The sequence below is a fragment of the Sarcophilus harrisii genome, chromosome 2, assembly GCF_902635505.1.
Source record: "Sarcophilus harrisii chromosome 2, mSarHar1.11, whole genome shotgun sequence".
Lineage (NCBI taxonomy): Eukaryota > Metazoa > Chordata > Mammalia > Dasyuromorphia > Dasyuridae > Sarcophilus > Sarcophilus harrisii.
The window spans coordinates 48,757,541-48,779,966 of NC_045427.1; the positions used below are offsets into that span (position 1 = coordinate 48,757,541).

The window sequence follows — 22,426 nt, forward strand, 5'->3', positions numbered from 1 at the left end:
GCAAAAGGCCATTCTAAATTTCATCCACCCACCTTCTTTGCCTTCTCTCTGAGATTATCCTCCTTTCACTCTATGCTTTTGTGCTTTCCTACTAAGTTTATGCTCTGAAAAGGAAAACAATCCTTAAAAGTTTTAGGAGATTCATGTCAAAATAGAAGAAATAAACCCTGTAGCCAGTGGCATATGCAAAATGAGCATTTGTAACATGAATCTCTATGCTACAGTACCCCAGCTAGCAAAAAGCTTTAGTCTTTCCCTGATAGTACTGCTATCCCCAACTTCAAAATCAAAATATGGCAGAGGAAACAATATAATGAATTTAGCAGCATTGCCCTCTACTGTTAACAGTGACACAATAAATGAAAAGAAATACATTAGTAGCAATGTAACTGAATCAGCCATGTGAAAATGCTTGCATGCTCAGGAAGTATTCAGGGAAACCATCGGAGTCTCCCACAAAAAGATAAATATAATGTCTTCAAAAAGAAATTTTCTACTCAGAATTCCTTTTGCAACAATTTAAAAGATATAGGGAATTTAAAAAAAATAAGTAATTCTCAAATTCTCCCAAGATATCCAAGAGGACTTTTACTATGGTCATATATCAGAGATATTATTCCTATTAAACATTTTCCAACAAGTGTAGCATTTTTTAAATGTCTTAAATTGCCTCTTCAAGGAACAATACAATTTCACACAACTGCCAACTTAGTGAGACCTTTATGTGAGCTATTAGATGTAGCAATAGATTCAGAGAGAAAAAATTCCAGCTATATAAATATATCAAACGTAAGGCCCTAAGTGAAACTGCTCTCCCTTAAAGAAATCTGGAAAATAAGACTGAAGATAATTCAACAACAAGAAACTATGCTGTGTTTAACATATATTGGATTACTTGCCATTTAGGGGAAAGGGTGGGAGGAAGAGAGGGAAAAATTTAAAACACAAGATTTTGTAATTATAAATGTTGAAAATTATCCATATATATATTTTGAAAATAAAAAAGCTTTAATAAAAAACAAAAGAAACTATGGTGATATCAATCACTGGGTATTACCTTCATTAATGCAAACTGCAAAGAAAAGGGGGAAGGGATCACTATCTATGGAGTCAGAGGACTTCCTTACAATGCTGACCATTACCTGGCTTATGTGATCTAGGAACTTCCCTAGGGGGAAGACTGAGTACTCTCCCCATCTGTAAAAAGAAGAGGCTACACTAGATCATTATTGAAGTCTCTTCCAGCCCCAGATCTATGATCCAGTGGTCTTTGCATGTTACCATGATGATCTTCAAGAGATTGGACACCCATGAAATCCCTGTATGGCCAATGTGATGAGTAAGCCTGGTCCATTTATTATTAACATTGATAATAATTGAAAATATAGCACATAGCACTACAATCAAGGGTGCTCCTTTCCTATTAGCTGTCAATGCTGAGGTTTCTGAGCCATGAGAAACTCTTAGGTCTATAAGGTAGAGGTGATTCTCACAACTATGAACAGCCTCCCTTGCTCCAAATACCCGATCAGTTATCAAATCTTGCCATATCTGCCTCCACACCATTTCTCAAATCTAACTCTTCTCTACTCTCACAGACACCACTTTGGTTTTACCCTTCATTATTAGATTATTAATAGATTATTTTTTTAAAAAAATTTCCTCTTATATTATTACAATGGCTCTAATTAACCTACCTGCTTCAAGTCTCTTCCTCATCCAGTTATCTTCCAAACTGCTGCCAAAACGGTATTTTCTGATGAACTGTTTGGGGAATTCCCTCCCCAATACATCCCCAAGCCTCAAACTGTCTCAGACCACACTTGCTTCCAGCCTTACTATACATTTTCCCCACACATTGAAATCCACCCAAATTGTTCTTTCCTTCCTCACACAGGACACCTCATTTCTGCTCTTGATGGTCATCCTTCATAACTAGAATATATTCCTTTTTCAAAAATATCTCCGAGTATACCCTTTATCCCCTACCCCCTTCAAAACACAACTTTTCCTGCTCCTCTCACCTACTAGTGCCTGCCCTCCTAAATTATGTTGGATTGCTTCTCTTTATATTTATTTGGTATATTATTATTTAGAAACTTGTGGCCTCTTATTGAAATTTAAGCCCTGTGGGAACAGATTGTTTCATTCATCTTATTTGGGTCTCCAGAGCCTAGCACAGTACCTTAATAAATACTTAATGACTGACTGACACTGAAGACAGATCATGACTGGACTAAGAATGTCACACAATAAAAGGAGAAAACTGAACTGCAACTGGGAAACTGCACAACTCTCAAGTATTTAGAGCAGTTTGCTGTTGCTCCCTCTTTAAGAGAAGGACATTCTCTTGAAAAATCAGTATTCGTCCAGTGATGCTTTATGGCTGTGAATTATAGAACACCAGGATCACAAAAAGAATCAAAACTACAGATGACCCAAAGGGCAAGGGAAGATGCAGAGTAAGTATAAGTAGGTTCTGTTAGAATCTTCAAAAGTTTGAAATACTAAAGAGGCCCAAAAATATGGAAAAGTGATAGAGAAAAACTTGGAATAAAAAGCAGGTGGGGGGTAGAGGGGAATCCAACTGATACTGTAAAGTACTTAAAACACAAGTACAGAAGCCTAATTATTCCTGTAATTTGGTATTTTTATTAAACATGCCCTTCAATACAAAACCCAGGGTAACAGAATCCACATTTGGGATAAGGAGCTCTTTTGGCATGATTCAGTTTGTTCCATAGCCCATCATGCCAGAAAACAAGATCTAAATAAAACCCAACAGAGCTACTAGGATTGAAAATTCAAAGCAAAAAGAAAAATCTGGCAAGTCAAGGTTACCAGCCCATACAAGGCTTAATATGACTATCAGTTTGAAAACACTTCAAATGAATTTCCTAAAGAAAGTGTATATGCTGAATAAAATCATTTTCAATTGTAGTTTACAGAGAATTACCATAGTTCTATGTCAAATGCTGCTGTGATTTTATATGCTGTAAGGACAAACTCAAAATGTATGTCTAACTATAAGACTAGGAATCCTACACTGAACTCTATCAAGATGTAATAATAATGACAATAATGCTAATAATTTTTTTAAATGGTAGAGAGCTTTCTATGTGCCAGCATTGTGCTAGGTACTATACAATAATTATCTTATTTTATCTTCATATAGGAACCATAGGAAATAGATGCCAATATAATCTCCATTTTGCATATGATGAAAATGAGGCAGATAGCAGTTAAATGACGTGCCCGGGGTAACACAGTTAGTCTGAGGAAACTTTTGAACTCAGATCATTCTGACTCCAAGCTTGGTGTTTTGTGTACTATGGCAACTGATAGCATTAGAAATTTATAGCAATAGACTAGGATTATTATCTGAATTTTAGAATAGCATTAGAAATTTATAGCAATAGACTAGGATTATTATCTGAATTTTAGAATAGAAATCAGTCTCATTACCAAAGAGCCTGAAGTCAAACTGGGTGCCTAGCATATTTGAAAACACAATTTGAATTTGGAACTGCCTTGGTAAATAGAAGAACCAAGAAGATGTAAATAAGATGTTTAATAGAATTAAACACAAGACAAATAATCTTCACTAATAGAAGCTGGGGCAATGACTTCCTCTGCACATGCAGCACTAAGAGCTCTGTTCCATGAATTCTGAGTCATTCTTCTAACAGATAGCTCATAGAAAGGAAAGCACTCACAATCAGAGAGAAGGAATTGAGGCTCTTAAAATAAAGGCAGTGAGAATATCTTACAAAGAGAGGCTAGAAAATAATCTTGAGGTGATTTTTTTTAAGGAAAAAGAAAAAGGAAACTCTTCCTGAGGAGAAATTAAGGACAATGTTTCCAAGAAAGCAGGCGGATGAATAGCTCATGAAGTTCCTCATGTAACCAAATGAAGTTCCTTTTAGTCCAGTGAGTCTTACTATGGAATAACTGCCACATATTTGGTCAAAGGTTCAGATTAAAAAACTGAATATCTGAAGGTATATTGCTATTCTCCAGGGGATTATGACACAGGCTTCTAAAATGATCTGAAGCATTTATAATTATCAGAAAATTAAAAGATAAAAATAGTTAAATCATATAATATTTAAAGCTCTGGCCTTTACAAAGCAGTCATTTAAATAAGCACAATCCCTTACCAATCAAAAGACTTAGGTGCATACAAATAATTAAAAATAAATATTATGATTCATATAAATTGTATTAAAAATTAAAACTGTCAGGCCAAAATATTCTTGCCAACAATGCACACTTCTACCAAAGATAGTTCGGAGACCAGTGAAAAAGGAAAAACTGGTAGGTAATTCACCCTCTTCTTTCAAGAAGAGTAAGCAAAATGATGTCCATTTATTGCAAGAGCTTTTAATATCTAAATTTGCTTTTTTTCCTTGAAGCTTCTCAGGAACTTTTTTTGTTTTGGTACATCTGTTCAGAAGGCAAGAGGGCTAAGAAGTCCCTTCCACTTTTTTATTATTATTTAAGAATCAATTATGTAAAGTTTACAGGACAAAACTGTGCAATGTATGTGCTCTAAAGTTTCATCTTGTAAATTTTACATAATGGATTCTTATAGACAGACAATCAGACAGACAGACACACACCCCACCCCCCCATTTAAATGATGTTTTGAAATGTATGATGTGTAGCATAAATGCCTGTATTTATGTGTGTATGTGTGTATGTATATAATGTGTGTGTTTGTCACCTTTTAAATGCAGCTCTTCAAAAAAACAAACAAACAAAACAAAACAAAAAAAGCAAAAAAACAAGATGAAACAGTAAGGATGAAGCAGATTCCCTTTTGAATTTGAGTTCAAATCCAGCTTTGCCACTTACTACTTATATGATATTGAAAAGAGATAGCATGTACACTGAAATGTGTAACTGCTTTAAATTAACATCCAAAGACAATCAGTATTCACGCAACAAATCAAATGCCAATTTATTCAAATGTTATGATCCCAGTTTCCTCTTCTATCTATATAAGTTCCCTCACTGAGTGTATGATTCAATGCATCCAAAAGTAGAAAAAGCTATAAAACTTGGAACAGAAAATGGGGGAAACCCAAAAGAAGACATTTTGTGAGATTGCTTGGATTTAAGCCCTAATTTGCTCTTAGTAAGTTGCTACCTATTTAATTGTTTTTTCATTAATAAAATAAATTCCCTTTTGTTCAGAGTGATTTGAAAAACTGAGTACTTTGAATTACTTTTACAACTAACTGTAATTACAAAATACCAATCATCTAAGTATTCAAATATGATCAAATATAATTGATGCTAAATTACACAGAGTGCAATGTAATTTGTTCTGCAGGATTGAGAAGATGCCTCAGAATCATAGAGTAACTCAGGGTCATCCCTGTGAACATTAAGAGTCACTTACAGTACTGCCAATGAAAGTGAATGAGATAAGCTGATGTCATCATCCTCCCAAATTCAAGCACAAACACACATTTATTAAGTGGCTGCTTACCAGGGAAGCACTTTGCTAGGCACTAGCAGTACAAAATTGAATAGTCCTGGGACTCTTGAGAACCATGGTCTACTACCCATCAAGTTCCTGAAGGATAGGGTAAGTGTCCTTACTTGTTTTATTGCACCAAATGTCTAGCACAGTGCTCCAAACAGCATGTTTAATAAATAAATTCAGTAAACAGAACAGAATTCATGCTATAATGTCTGTTACAAACTATAGCAAACGATATGGCTTTGTTTTTTAAAGATAAAATCACTGTGTGTGATGAGTTTTCTAGCTCCAAAAATAATACAATCTTACTATTTCTTGGCTCTTCAAAAAAATGCTACAAGAATCAATATACTTGTGTCTGAAAATGGACTATAATCATTCTTCTACACTTACTCCATATTTGATGTGTCTTTTAGATATAAGTTGGGACTTTTATTTTTACATAACTATGGGGAAGAGTTTTCTGCGATCTTTTATAACTCATCCTCATAGTAAGTAGAATTAAAATAGTACATTAAAAATTCAAACTGTGAAAAAAGAGTGTATTTTTATTTACAAAATAAATTTTAAAATTACATAATGCTTTAAGACTGGAAAAGGAAGAAGAATTTTTAAGTAAAACAATGTCTTTTTATGAGTCTGTCAGAGCTCTGGTTATTGTATTTTACTGAAATATCATTAGCAGTGAAAAAAGGAAACAAAATAATTTATGAAAGATCACAATCAAAATACCAATTTTAAACCTGGAACTACACCCCCCAAAATGAAACAATTCTTAACTGAGCACACTTAAGATCAAGAGAAATGTTTATCAGAATTTACTGATATTAGTCTTGACAACTTATCCTGCCTTTCAATTTAAGCACCAACTTTTAGAATATGCAATCACTGAACTTTTTTTAAAAATTGATATTTATTTAATTATCTAATCATTTAAACACACAACTACATGCCAAATGTTAATATAACTTCAAAATCAAACAAACCCTATCTCTAACTAAAACCTCATTTTTAAAAAGTGGGGGAGGGAAAAGGGATTCCAGAATTTTTAGAATCTCCCACTTGCCTCCCCAAGATAGCTCAACTTAATTACATTATTTAAAATACATGGCCCAAAGCACCTACCAGACCTGCAGCTAACAAATACAAGTGGTTTACTCTTCGTTAGAATGCCTGGAATCCTTATAGCGAGAATGGCATTTTCAAGAAAATCTGTCCAAAGATTGGCAGTTATTTCTGTGATTTTGTTTTTTAACTTCTGACAAATGAAAGTCTTTGGTCTAGCCTCCAAAAGACCAAAAGGGGTATTAACCTAATATTGGATTAATTTGTTCCATACAGAATCTATCTATGTTACATGCTTAATGTAATGTAATATATATATATATATATATATATATATATATATAAAATGTAAAATAAACACATGTATATTATTATTGAAAACTTCAGCATAATAACCTTCTAAGCACAAGGTGTGTGTTTATGTATGTGCGCACACAAATACATGCAGGCATAGATAGTGTGTATACAAAGATAATCTGGTATAATAATGTCCTTATTTACTTAAGGATACACACATAAATAAAATTAGCACAATTGTATGTACATGCATAACATGTAATGTTTATATAAATGCAAGGTATAAGATGGATCTGGGCCAAGACATGTACAAATGATCTCTTTATGTAGGTTGTGTATTTATATGATAGATATACTGTGGACATTATACACATAAAACATTAATAATTTTAAAATGTTTACATATGCAAATGAAAGTAAGATATTTCAAATGTGAAAATATTAACATTAGATATACTTTGATATTTTAATAAATATTGGTTAATTGATGTAATAAGCATGTTTATACATTATCTATACACTCACTGTTTGTAAAATTGATTTTGATTGATATTTCCATATCATATTGTTAATTCTGAAAGATGAGCAATTTCTGAAATAATCTTTCTCTCACAGAATGTGACCATCCCCATAGATTTAGCATCATTCATGCAGACTTAATTTGGGCTTGTAAGGCAAATCACTTGTGATTATTTTGTATTTTGACTGTTTTCACTTTTTGCAGCTGATTCTCATCACAAGGTTTCTACTCAAGGGCGTTGTTTTCCACAGATGAGAAAGAATTTAAGTTGTCTCAGTTTTATAAGCCATAATAATAAAACTATCTTACTAAAATTTACTGCATTCTCTAGGGACTTGTGAACATGAAACAATATTTACATAATTCTTACAGATGTTCTTCAATCAACCTAATTCTGGATCTGGCAAACCAGAAAATCATGACAAAGGTATAGAAAGTCTGCATGAAATAAAAAAACTTATTCTTAATCTACAATGAAGAAGAAATTGAACCACTATTATTTCAACTATAAAGGGAAAAAATCTATCTGAATATTAAATTACTTGTAAATAGTACAAAGGAGAAATGTTTCACTTCCAATATTATGCTCTATACACTTTACATCATATAAGATTCTTCACAGAATGAGAACATGCCACCTGGGAAAGGTAAAGTCAGATGTTCTGGCAAACAATGTAATTCACCAACATCTGACAAGCAATCAGAATAGATAGTTATTACCTGCCCATCTTGTCCAACGTGATGAATCTGGAGATTGCCCTGTAAAAAACAAATAAATAAAAATCACAAAGTGAAGGATCAGGCAAGAGAATACTGATTCCAAATGACACTTACAATGTTTGTTATTTAATACTTCACTTGTTTACTTAAACAATACATTAATTTCAGGACTTGTTCTTAGGATCTGACCTTTTTGGCCACTAATACTTAACTATATGGACCAGAGCTTTACAACTTAAACAAAACAAACAAACCAAAAAAAAAAAAAAAAAAAAGAAAGAAAAAAACTTCCCCCAATAAAGAAAAAAAGAAATGTAATTTACTAAGAGATAATTAAATTTAAAGTTTGATCATGTAGCTTTCATGAGGTACAGAAAAAAGAATTTTATTCTTTTCGAATTGTTGCATTTGTACCAAATACACACAGACCCAGTGTAAAAAACGCTTATTGCAGTTTTTGGTTTCTTATGAATATAAAATGAAACTATAATAATAAAAAAAAATACTGAACATTACATTGTGTGTGTGTGTTTGTGTGTGTACATATGTGTTTCAAAAGCTCTCTCTTTTCATGTATTAAATATATACAAATATACTTTTTGAGCACAAAGATTAAAAGTGGTAACAGATAGAGGGTTTTTATAATGAGGAAAAGCTAACAATTTTGCTATGATTTTTTTTCTAAAAATGTGCACCAGTATTCCTTTAATTCAAATTACTTAATGAAAATGCCTTTTCCTGGGGCAGCTGGTGCATTCAATAAAGTACCAGTTCTAAAGTCAGGAGGACCCGAGTTCAAATCCAGCCTCAGACATTTAACAGTTTAACTGTGTGACCCTAGGCAAGTCACTTAACCCCAACTTCCTGGCCAAACAAAACAAATTAACAAAAAATCTTTCCTTATAAGCACTGAAAGACATTAATTGATATCTCCTGAATTCTCAATTCAGGCTTCAGTTTTTGTTATGCCCTTATGAGAGTATTCAGGAGTAATTTTTTCACCACATAAATATAAAAACATTACATTAATAACCCCACTTAACAAAAAGAAGTCTACGGTAAAATCATCAATACTTTTAAAAAATATTTCTCTTAACTTCAAGATAATTCTGAGCAACATAAATATTTCAAAGAACTCCAACAAACAGCCACTAATTATATAACTAATCTGGTCAAGCCCAGGAACTTTCCTTGCAATCCAGCATCTTTTCCAGGGTCTGCTGGATTTGCATCTGATAAAGACATTCAGCAACTGAAGAGATCTAAAATATTTTTTATTAACACACTAAAGTGCAAACAAAGAAAACACAAAGTTAGTTCTATCTTCACTGCCTAAAAACAAGCAAACCCTTCAATCCCTGAAGTATATTAATTCTTTTACTGAGAACATCAATTATAAACAATGTTTGACTAACAGACCATACATGTAATCTTTTGGCTTCTAAGAAAAAGTATTCAACATTTGCGACCCAAGGGAATAATTCTATGCGGTCAATTCTATTCCACTATGAGCCTTTACCTTAACTGAAAAATAGTTCTCTTAAATTTAAGTTTCAAATATATCAAGGTTTGGCTCTAATTTTACCTCATCTGTGGGTCTTTCCTTGACAACTCCAGCCTCACCCTTCTCTAAACTCTGATGGTGCACAGAGTTTACACCATACACACTCAAACTGAACAATTCCCATCAAGGTCCCTTCTGTTAGTCTAACACCATATAATCTCTTCTATGACATTGCAGCAATGGCTTCACCTTTCTAATTAAATTGGAAACTGTTGAGAACAAGATTCTCTCTGTCTTTGCTATAGCCCTTAATATAAAATTAAGGGCACACAAGTTACTTACGCAACACCCAAAAATCTGTCATAAAAGTGATTTCTATCCTTTGGTTCCAGGATTTCCTTTTTTAATTGTATTTTCCCTAATCCTCCATTAAATCCATCCTGAAATGTCTCATCATGTCCTAGATTAATTCCTGGGATATCAAAGAATACTATAGGCAGGCATAAGCACTGACCCAAACTCAAAATACTTGGCACTGAAGTCCAATGGCAGGCTACATAGGTTTGTCATCCAAGGACAAACTATAGGATCAGTTCAGAGGGCTAATGAATGGAATTACCCAGTTTGGACAGATTTTTCAGCTATGGCAATTTCCAAGGATCATCTACTAAGTTATAAGACCATGAGCTACATCAGTGCAAGGAAGATCCAAGTTGAATAAATTCCAGGTCTTTGAAGTACTGATGGAGAAAGTATTTTCCTAATACAAGTTTGATTTTCAAGTGTGAAGTGTAAATAAGGCCACTGCCAAAAATGAAGGAAGGAATACAGGGTAGAGTTGGATGGCTCTTGAGTTTAGAAGCCATGGTCACTTACCTCACTGTCTTGTGTTATCTGGACTTGATCCCCTTGGGGCACTTGAGCTATGTGGAGATGTCCCTGTGGAATCCACAGCAAAATAAAACATCAAGAAGCATCAGAAGAAAATCAATACCAGGAGAAAAATAAATAGCTATGAAAGTCCTAATTACATGATTATAGTTCAATAAATGACCTCCCCCAAAAGATCAAACCCAGAATGAATATTTAAGTCCTGAATAATATATTGTACTTCACATAGAGTTAATAAGAGTGTAGGTTTTTTTTTTTTAAATTAGTATCAAAAAATAATAAATAAATCTATTTAACAATGATTGCAAAGGGATTATATTATGGTATCTCTGACACTGAAAAACACTGATATAAAAATTTTAATGAAGAAATGAGTCCCAAATATTAGGTAAAAGTCTCACATTGCAATAAAGAAGCTTTTCTTCCATCCTGGGGAGAGAGTTAATTGAAAGGGGGAAGAATTATGGATAGAGCACCAGCCCTGAAGTCAGGAGGACCTGACTTCAAATCTGATCTCAGACACTTAACACTTGCTAGCTGTGTGACCCTGGGCAAATCACTTAACCCCAATTGAGGGAGGGAGGGAAGGAGGGAAGGAGTGAAGGAGAGAGGAGAGATAGGGAAGGAGGGAAGAAGAGAGAGAGGGAGGGAAGAAGGAAGACAGGGAGGGAGGAACGAAAAAAGGAAGGAAGGAAGGAAGAAGGAAGGAAGGAAGGAAGGAAGGAAGGAAGGAAGGAAGGAAGGAAGGAAGGAAGGAAGAAAGGAAAGAATGATTATTTCCTTATGAAAAATTTTCTATATAATTGAAACAAAAGTATTAATTGAAATCAAATTTTGGGAAAATCTCCACTTTTCTACGAAGATACCTAAAAGTCTAGTTCTCAGTACACAGAGTCTTAGAATAAGATCTTCTTAAAATTCTTTCCAAAATACATATCCAGTACCAGGAAAGTAGGGCAAGCATAGATTTACAATGTTCTATGTGGAGTCTTGTGAGCAATGTTACTTTCATTGTTGAAGTATTAAAATTAGCCATTATGATACATTTTATTAAAATAGCATGATACTAAAAACCCAAACAATAAACAGATTCATAATTGTTACAAATATAACAAATACTGTAAAGAAAAAAAATCTAAACTAATTTTAGTTTATAATTATATATTTATAATTTAGTTATAGATTTATACTGTTTGTTGGGGGGACAAATAAGGCCTCAAATAACAAAATAGTCAATATGACTTTTTATATCGATTTGGAAGAAAAAAATCATTTCATGTCAATTAATCAAATGAAATTAAACTCTATTATTAAAATATTTTTGACAAAAATTTATTAGAGCAAAACCAGATTCTTAAGCAGCCTCTTTTAAATTTTATATAGTTTACTCATAATTTAATATACTTATATAAAACTGTGGATAACAATATCTACTTAGACGTCCATGACAAGATTGTTTTAAAGAAAATTCTCTATTTCAAATTAGTTCCTTTCCTACAGAAGTAGGAAAAAACTAATTAAAATATTTAACTAATAGTGGCATGGTGCAATACTATGGAAGGGATCTCAATTTTCATTAAAATCAGTACTGCTCTTCTTTCTTAACATATATGGTTTCATGACCTTGTAAATTAAGTAGACATGAAAAGGATAATCGCATTGTTACATGCATATGATGATAAAAAACATCTCAAAAATGTAAGCCAATAAACATTAAATTCTCAGTCCCCTAACAAAATTTTCAGGACTCCCATCTATAAAAGAAAGAAATGCCACTTTTATTTTGTACAGAAGATGTGTTAAATATTGGCAAAGCATTTTCACATCTGCCTTGATCTTATGGCCCTCTCCACATTCTGCTTACCTTGGGTTATTAATCTTTCATAAGGAAGAGAGAGTAACTATTTTTCATTAGTAAGAGTACTAGGGAAGATTTTTCCTCTATCACCACAACACAAATAGTTTGATAATTTTTTTTTTAATATTAAATGATTTGAACTTCTTGGAGTATGATTCCTAGGTCATGAAAATTTTAGAGAAATTGTCAAAATAACTGGTTTTCAATTCAACAAAATAAACTTAAATTGTTGGATTATTCATATAAATAAATTTTCTTCTTGTCTCAAAGTAAAAGCAGGGTCAGCATTATTTAAATTCAAAGACTTGGGAGTCATTTCTCCAGGACCAAAGGGATTGAAGAATGCATGACAAAAAACCTAGACAGAGTTTCTTTAAATTTACTACAAGGTGCCCATATTCACAAGACAAAAGAGAAATGGCTAAAAATGGACTTTGAGCCTACTAACTTTTGAGCCTTTCTGTCGAAAGGTCCTTAGCATTATCTTAGAGGTATAGAAGACTTGCTGGTAAAACAACTTAGCTGTGTGATCTACACAGTCATTTCATATCTATGGGCATCTGTTCCCATATGGGAAAATTGAAAGCAAGTGGTTGATGGAGCAAGAGAGTTCACAGCCTTTCGAGTCCAATGGCCACCACCCAAATTCCGCTCACTTTAAGGTAATGTACTTTCTTTTGTCTCCCAAAGACACAGATGTCTGTTTATGCATACTGCTTATTAAATATCACATAGCTTAGCTAAATATTAAATCATCCTTCAGGGTTAATGCCATCCCGCCCCAAACCTATCTTCCCTGGATTTCTGTACCCCTTAGGAAGAACAACTAATAAAGAGTACATACTACTTGTACTTGCCCATCTTCGCCAATTTGGTGGATCTGGACCTGCTGGGCATTGGCAAGTGTGTAATGCAATGCCTGAGGCTGTGGTTGCTGAATCTCATTAGAAGCAGATGCTGTGCTCTGAACACTCTCTGAAAAAAGAGACAAAAGTTGACCATTATACCCCAATGGTGCACATTAATGCTTTCAATAGCAAATTACCACTCAATCTCAATCTCAAATCTCTCTCTCTCTCTCTCTCTCTCTCTCTCTCTCTCTCTCTCTCTCTCTCTCACACACACACACACACACACACACACACACACACACCTGGGAGGGAAAGGAGGGTTGCGTGGGTATATAGAAAGCTAGAAAGAGTCTATGATAATGAATACTACATATATGAAATACTTAAATGGAGATTATGGTAAAATATTTTATAATGACAATGAAAATATAAACCATCTACTGAATGCAGCCAAATGTTTTGCCTTAAGCATCCTGTTCTATGATATGATATAAAGGAATAGAATGCTATAGCTTTTGTGTGTCATTAGGGTCCTTTTAAATTTTCAAAGACAGTAACAACATTAAAGATATGAAAGTCTTTTCAAGTGGCAGCTGTGACAGATGAATTTGAAACATATTTTTACTGATGCCTCTAATTTTTACATCACAGCCAATAATGACTATACACCTCACTTCGAATACCTCCCTTAATCAGAAAAGTAATCCTTTTTTATAACAAAGAAAAACAGTTTAAAAAAAATCAGTAAAGCCATTATATCTGCAAATGTATCTAGTGCTCTCCCAAGTCTCTATAGTGAGAAATACAGGTTTGTTTTGGATTTTTTCAATTGCTCTAGCAATTGTTGTGATTTAACTATTTATTACAGCATGTTTTTAAATAACTCTCTATATATACATATATGTAATATGTATATATATGTGTGTGTATGTGTACATACATATATACATACATATATTCTTTTAGTGTTTTCTTCATTTGTATTTTATAATTGTTTTACATATTGTTCCTGTTTCTTCTTATTTCATTCTTTTTTTTTTTTTGGCTGAGGCAATTGGGGTTAAGTGACTTGCCCAGGGTCACACAGCTAGGAAGCATTAAGTGTCTGAGGTCATATTTGAACTCAGATCCTTCTGACTTCAGGGTTGGTGCTCTATCCACTGTGCCACCTAACTGCTCCCTATTTCATTCTTTATTAGTTCATAAAGAATTTCTGAATTTCTCATGTTTTCTATTTCTCACTGCAAATATATTCATCTACCATTGCATTTATTTGTCACAATTTATTCAGTCAGCCTTCACTCAATGGGCTTTTCAATTCTGATACCATCCTTTGCTACCACAAAAGGCATCACTATGAATTTTATGGGACATATAGAACCTTTATGTGCAACTCTGATTTCCTCAGAGTATAAACTCCCTTAGTAGAATTGCAGGGTCAAACGTGTATGAACAGTTTAGTCCCTAATCTCTAATCCTAAACTACTTGATAGAATAGTTGAACCAAGTGAGAACTTTGACACTTGTGCATTTACGTATCTGTGTTCTTATGAAGCCTCCTAAATTCTGTTTTTTTTGTTTGTTTGTTTGTTTGTTTTTGGGGGGAAGGAGTTAAGGAGGAAGTTTCAACTTTACCAGTGTGATATATGTGAAGAGAAACCTCAAAGTTATTTTAATTTACATACTCATTAATAGTGATAATAGTGCCAATCACTATTAATAAGTGATTGGCAGTTTACTTTCACATGGTCCTTGATTATTACAATTCTATTTTTCAACTGTACATGACTTTTAACTAGGAAATCATTCTTGAGCTTACAAATTTGTGATATTTGTGATACAAATTTTTATATATCTTGAATATCACACACTTAACAATGATACTTGATGTAAAGATTTTTGTTTCCTATTGAGTTTTTTTTATTTTGTTGCATTAATTTTGTCTGTGAAAAAGCTCATTTTTATTTACTTCAAATTGTCTGATTTATCTTTTGGAATTACTCACATCCCTTATTTAGAACATATTATGATATATAGTATAGAGTGTAAGACCAAAACAAATTTATTGCCAAACTACTTTCCTGTTTGATAAGCAATACTTTGCCACAATTTAAGTGCTTGATTTTATCAAATATCAAGTCAACAGTTGAGGATTATTTTTTAAATTCTTACTGATTTTCCTTATCTAGAATATTTCACTGATCTGCTTTTCTTATTTTCAACCAGAAATTAAGAGTTTTGATGATCATTGCTTCATGAGAGAGTTTGAGAGATGGTGATATTTTGCCCTACCCTCCTTTTTATTTTTCATTATTTCCCTTCCCTAGAATTTTTTTTCATCACATTGATTTTGTTATTATTTTTGAGTTCTATAGAATATCATTTTTTCATTTCTATGATTCAATCACTAAAGTGACCAGTAATTTCCAGACTAAAAATCAGTAAGACCATATCATAATTAGGAAAAACCTTATGATAGTTGAATAGATTATTATTATGAATAAAGTCTATGATTGCATAATTAGTGTCTATGATTGAATAATTAATACACAAGACAAATTAGGACTCCTTTATTCTCTTTCAGGTTTTATCCCTACCTTACAGATTCTAAGGTAGCACATCAAACAATGAACAGAGTACTGAATTGCCAGGCAGAAGAACTGGATTTCAAGCCATTCTCCAAGCTGTATGATCATGAGCAAATTATTCAAACTCTAAAAGATTTCCTCACTAATAAAATGAGGGGAATAATATTTGTATTACTTACTTCACCTAATTGTGGTAAGGAAATTATTTAATAATCTTGAAGTAAATCCCAGTTTCTACAGGACACATTTCTCAATCAGTCTTATAATTCTAGTGTCTTCTTTCTGTTAATTATTTCCATTTTATCCTGTATTTAGTTTTTTGATTCCTTGAGAGCAAGGATTGTTTTGGGCCTTTCGTTCTATCTGCAGCCTGGAGCATAGCTGAACAGATATTTATTAAGTATTTAGCATAGTATTTGAGCCATAGTAAACAACAAATGTTTTTCATTCACTCATATATTTAAATTTTATAAAAAGGCATAAATATAACTATTATAAAGAATAGAATTAAATACTTGTATCCTCCATATAAAATTCTGGCATATAAAATAGAAATAAAAAGTAGCAAAAGTTCTGTAAATTAATATCCATGATTTTAAATTTTATCTAGTCTTGTGATTCAAATAATAGTTTTCCATCTAGTATTGAGAAACTTATCACAACAATGTTAAAATTTCCAGTTTGGGTAAGGAACAAAAATAATCAGTGGAAATAAGCCAAAGAAGTCTTTTCATGCAGAAAAAAAGTTAAAAAAGAATAACCCCCAGTGTCATCAGATGAGATATTCATAAATCCAGAATTCCCTTCTGAAATCAACATAAAAACTAAATAACAAAAGATCAAGTCACGCTTACAGATAATGATAAATGATACTTAAGAGAACATTGCTCTCAGTGAACTGACTGCTGTAAAAGTTACTGAAAGTGAATTTTAGACAACATTTTAAAGGGCCCTAGATATCTGCCTTGTGACAGCGGCAGAATTACCTATACAGTGATCTGACAACCAGAAACTGAAAACCACTTAATTAAATGGGAGAACCATTGATTGAGCTTTGCTAATTTGTTCTAGTTGGAACAGGATGAAACTAACATTTGTGAGAGAAAATAGATCTTTTAAAAAAATTATTAGGATAAAAAAGATTTTGATTGATGGTTATCCTAATGTTTCTAGTTCTAAGAGAATGCTTCTTTAAGCAATGTAGCCTAAGGAAACAAATTTCAGATAAAAGTCTAAGAAAAAGAAAATGGACTGCAACAAATATCTGCTAGTGAGAACAATTATTTAATATGCTCTTCTTAATTTAAATACTCCACCAAATTTAATCTAAATATAAAAACATTAGCCAAACCTGACTTCCAGTACAAACAAATATATCAGTATGTTTAATGCTTCCTTTAAGTTCTTACTCAATTTCTACTACTGCAAGACACCATCCATTAAAATGCAATATTTCTACCTCTAACAAAAGATTAAGGAAAAAATCATGGTCTCAGTGTATTAGTAGGAGCATAGAACTGGATAAACTTTAAAACTCATTTCTATTCTATCGTAGACAAAAACAACTAAACTGCCAAAGGAATACAATTATGCTAAACTTCTCACATTTAAAAAAACAAAACAAAGACAAAAACCTCTAATTTATCTCTAGACTTATGCAGACATGATTTTTACTCATTCTCTATCAAAACCTTTGGATCACAGAATCACAGAAAACTAAGACCAAGTGCTCCATTGAAATTTTCATTCAGAATGACAATCTTCATCTTTGGATAGATGGAAAACAGCTGACTAAACAGTGCAATATAAAACATTCATCCTCCTTAGATACAGAGGGATGGGGGGTGGGGGAGAGAACTGACTAATTGTACAAATGAAGAAAGGTGTATCTGAACACTATTTTGTTGTGAGTTATCATTTATATCAATTATTACATATGTTATACATTTATATAATATTACATATATTATATCTTTATAAATCTTTTATTCATTGTCAGGTAGCTGACAATTAATCCAAAGGGTAACATAAGAATGCCACATATTTATATATTAAAAACTATAAAAATATAAAATATAAAATATAAAAAACTATTAAAATTTAGCCTAAAAGTAAATGCAAGTCTATTCTACTTCTCAGAAAACTCGCCAACATGTTCATTATTAGGATATTTCCTGTTCCCAAATAATATGTAATATAAAAACCAACTATGATTAAGTAAAACCTGAAACACTTTAAATAAATGCAAATAAGAGACTAAATGCTTACATTTCCTCTGAAAGTGTAAAAACAAAAAATTCATCTTCACTTTTATCCAGAGACTGACTGACCTAATGGACCTAAGTCAAGAAGTGATGGGTCCAAGACCAATCTATGTCAATTCTATAACCTTGGACCCTGCATTTAACATCTCATGCATTAAAAAAAAAAAAAAATGAATGAATGAACAAATAAGTGAATAAATAAGCAAGCAAGCAAACAAACAAATAAATAAGCCTAAACTATTTCTTTAGGAGCATGAAGCTTCATAAAAACAAGCAGCAGATAGTAACACTACTCATAAACTAATACCCACTGATAAAAATAACTGCTAGGGGTAAAAGAATTTATTAAATTATCATTGTCTTCATCTTTAAACCCATTAAGATTCTGCCTAACCATACTGGACTTCCATTTCTCTTAAGAAGAATTAAGCTGGGTGGGCTTTCAAATTTAAGAGACTAAAACATCTTATTAATCACTTGATGCACATGGGTGACATCAAGTAAAATGGCTCCACCCAAAAAACACATTAAATACAGCATCTGTTTTATGGAATCTTTCTTCAATGATTAAAATTCATTTGCACTTAAAAAGTACAACATTCTTAACACATGTCAAAGAAAAAGGGAGGTTACAAGCTTTGAGCTTGAATCCAGAGGTCACGGTGAACTAATGAATGAAAGCAATTCTTACAAATAACTCTTGGTAATGGTCACAACCATAAGGAAAACAAAATAGACAAGATTGAGCAAAGTCTAAAAACAAAACATCCTTCAAGTATAATTGGTTTTCTCTAACTCCCCCCTCCTAATTCTCTGACCACAAACAAATAACATTTAAGTATTTTCAAATATCCACCTTAAAAATAACAAGACTCATTACCTATACGAATGGACAAGTCTTTTTTCCTCTTTGTGCTTTAATTTTTTTATCTATAAAAATAGCCATTGGATTATATTTAAAGTCCCTTCCAGCTCTAATCCTCAGGATTTTAATATGCCACATTTTTAGTCACCATCATGTAAACAAACTGCCTTTAGATTTACAATTTTGATACATTAATGAATGTTTAGTTGACTATAGTTCTGAGGAAACAAAACAATTGATACGGTGAAAATATATGTTGTATTGGGAAAATTGCAATGATTTAGTGTTTCTATTCTATTAATAGCATATTAAATTATCATTGTTATATTGCTGTCACCACCATCATAATCATCATTACCATTATCATTTCCACCACCATCACTACCATTGCCACCATCATTATATCACATTATCAATATCATCATCATCCTTCAAGTTGATACAAGCACTATTCCCTTTAGACATGACTATGCTAAATCAGAGGTACTCATGAAATTAGCATAATAAATATTGTTGTCTAAGTTCACAGTAATGTCACTCATGGAAAACATTTTGATTTCCTTCTTGGACCTTAGCCTTTTCATAATTTCAATATGGAGATAAACTACTTTTAGTTTCCAAAATTATTTCTGTAAGTCTCTTTTGTTTATCAAGTGGTCTAAGAACACCAAAGAGCAATCCTTTGAGTGTGAATCCCCTACCCTGCTCTATGACCTCCACTTGGTCTTCATGAATTATTATTGCCAAAAAAAAATTTGTCACTCTGAAGCAGTACTAGTGATGAGCCTTTTGAACAAAACTAGGTGGGCCCACTTCTATACAACAACACATCACTGGGCACATGTTCCAGATGTTTCTAGTGTGGTAGGACCTACCAAGGATCACGATCCTTAGGAATAACAAGTATTACAAAATTACAAAATGAAAAAAAAATTATTAAATTACAAATAGAACATGAAATGGAGTAAGTCGTGCTATCTTTATAAAAAGGCACTGAAAATAACTGAAGACCAGGTACAATGCTCATCTGTTACTTCAAACCAAAGGCTTAAATGACAACTACCTCATGTGACTACTTTTTCTGATAAACCATCTTACCTCCTGGAAAGGGAAAATCTTAAAAACAGAAATAAAATTGGACACTAGACCATTACCTAATACTAATTCACTCAGTCCTGATTGTCTCTATTAGGAATGTGGATTTGGCTGTAAAGTCAATTTCGAGGAGATTTTATTGTGAGATATAGTGCTGATCAGTAGCAATTAAATCTAATACCTGTTGGGAATACTAAAGTCCTGGGCTCTTTGATTAAATGTTTGGACAATGTAAAAAGTGTAATAAAAGCTAAAAGTAAACTTCAAAGACATCTGGGGGAAAAGACTATTCTTAGTCAATCACATGGTGATTTTGGAACATGGTAATATTATGCCTCTCTCTCCCCCAAAAGAAAAAAATCCATATAAACAATTGTGCTAACATACATAAAGTCAAAAGGGAAGACATGAAAGGATGAAAACTGTCAAAAATTCTAAAGACTTGATCATTTTGAGAGTCAGTGTTGGCAAAGTGGACAAAAATTGGTCTCTAAGTCAGGAAACTCTGGGTTAAAGTCTTGCCTCTAACACTTACTGAATGAGTAGCCAACCCTGGGCTTAAGAACTGTGTTTAGGCAATTTTCAAAGATTCTAAGTCCCAAAGCAAGTACCAACATACATTGGAAAAGAGAGTTCCCTATATTAAGTCAGTGAAACCAAAATTAAGACAAAGAGAAAACCTTACTATAACATGAGTGTTCTGGACAGGAAGTACAATATAGCAAAGTGTTAAATAGATACACTTCATGATTCTAAACTTATCACTATCAGTATCCCCTTTAGACATTACCAAACTGAATCAAAGTGCCCCTAGAACCCAAACCTAACACAAAAGGAACTGCTGAACGCTGGGTAATAAGCTAGTGCCATTTGTAAATTTGGCTCAAGCTAGTAATACCAGCCAGTGGCAAATATTGCCATGGGTAAAACTGTGATGAGCAAAAAAAAAAATGTTTAAAACAACATATTTCTTTTGCTTTTTTCCTATCGTTATCCATGCTAATCATAACTGTACTTTTCTGTGACTGGTATTCAGTAAATACAATTAATAACCAAAAGCAAGTTTTTGGTCATGAAGGAAAAGCTTCTTTTCTGTAAATATTGAGTAAGAACATTTAATTGAAGACGATCCGAATATTTTATTTTCTTCTATCTGTACCACAAACTGTCTACTATCTTTCCTTTACCCTATAGAATTCATAAAAGCTAGAAGCCTTTTCCTAAATTTCCATGCCTCTCCACTGTTTAGAGAGCTAGCCACCAGGACTCAGTGAGCAACCAAAAGTCACAGACTACCTAAAGCTGCTCTGTAGGTGTGCTGAGAACTTTGCTATCCAGGCTTTGCGCCACAATCCCACTTGCATTCTGCCTCCCTCTTCTGATGCACAAAGATTACTTCCCTTAAAAACAACTAAAGACACCAAAAAGGCAAGGGAAACTTCCAGCTGGAGCCATGATTTGATTATTCTCATTACTGAGTCCCTAAGAGTCAAGGGATTCCAATAGAGAAGATCTCAGGTTCCACAACAGGAAGCACACAAGCTACTTGTGTGGCCCAGTATACTATTTCCCTATCTAGAACAATCTTTGGCAACTGTTAATACTTAGGTCTGATAACTACCAAAACAATTAGATATGAAAAACCAAAGTAAAAAACAACATTGAAAAGAACTGAGACCATTCAAGTTTTATCTCATACCATTTGTAATACAGCACACACATATTTTTCCCCAACAGTGAGTGCTCCAAGAGATGGATCATAAGTTAAAGTGGATGTAAATTTTCAAATTTCCAAAGGTTTGGAACAAAGTGTGCAAAATTAAACCTGTAAAAGTGGTTAAAGTTACCTAAAAGAGAGTCATTCACAACTTTCCTCATCAATTCTGAATGTCATTACATACTACTGATTGCTCTAAATTAAATCATTTTAGAGAGCTGCTTATACTATCCCAGCATGCTGCTTTCATGAGAAGTAGTCACTCTTTCTTTCACTCCAGAAATCCAGTTCATGAAACCAGAGCCTCCTACTTAGACCTATAACCAGAGCTAGAAAAAACCTCAGGGGCTATCTAAGCCAATTTGATCATTTTAAAGATGAGAAAATCTGGGCTCAAGGCAGTTAAAGGACTCTTCCTTCAGTGTCTTCTTACCTGAGAGTCCTTGCTCTAGCTTTTGTGATGAAATGACTACCATAAGCTTGATTTTCTTCCAAAATGTAGATGAAGACTATTTAGGTCTTTAGTCTACTGAAAGCAACCAATGTTGACAATCTATAGATAATTTTGTTAACTATATATCTCTCTGGAAATATCTACCACTTTCTACCCTAAAAATAAATCCATCCTGATACCCACACCCTACCAGCTCCCCAGATCAACTCCTTCTCTATATTTCTCAACTTTCTTGAAGCACTTTTG

General features: G+C 33.0%; 1 protein-coding gene across 10 annotated transcripts in view; it reads right to left on the reverse strand.

Annotated features, from left to right (window-relative positions):
• BANP (BTG3 associated nuclear protein) overlaps positions 1 to 22,426 on the reverse strand; it is a 232,420-nt gene that overhangs the window by 86,191 nt on the left and 123,803 nt on the right. For 6 of the 10 annotated variants that reach the window (XM_023495102.2, XM_023495104.2, XM_023495103.2 and 3 more), the window contains 3 exons: positions 13,191 to 13,321; positions 10,474 to 10,545; positions 8,091 to 8,132 (listed from right to left, as the gene is read on the reverse strand). In XM_023495102.2, coding sequence (XP_023350870.1) covers positions 8,091 to 8,132; positions 10,474 to 10,545; positions 13,191 to 13,321 — 245 coding nt within the window. The remainder of the gene's footprint in view (positions 1 to 8,090; positions 8,133 to 10,473; positions 10,546 to 13,190; positions 13,322 to 22,426) is intronic. The other 4 variants (XM_012540366.3, XM_003758481.4, XM_023495100.2 and 1 more) reach the window with 3 other exon arrangements.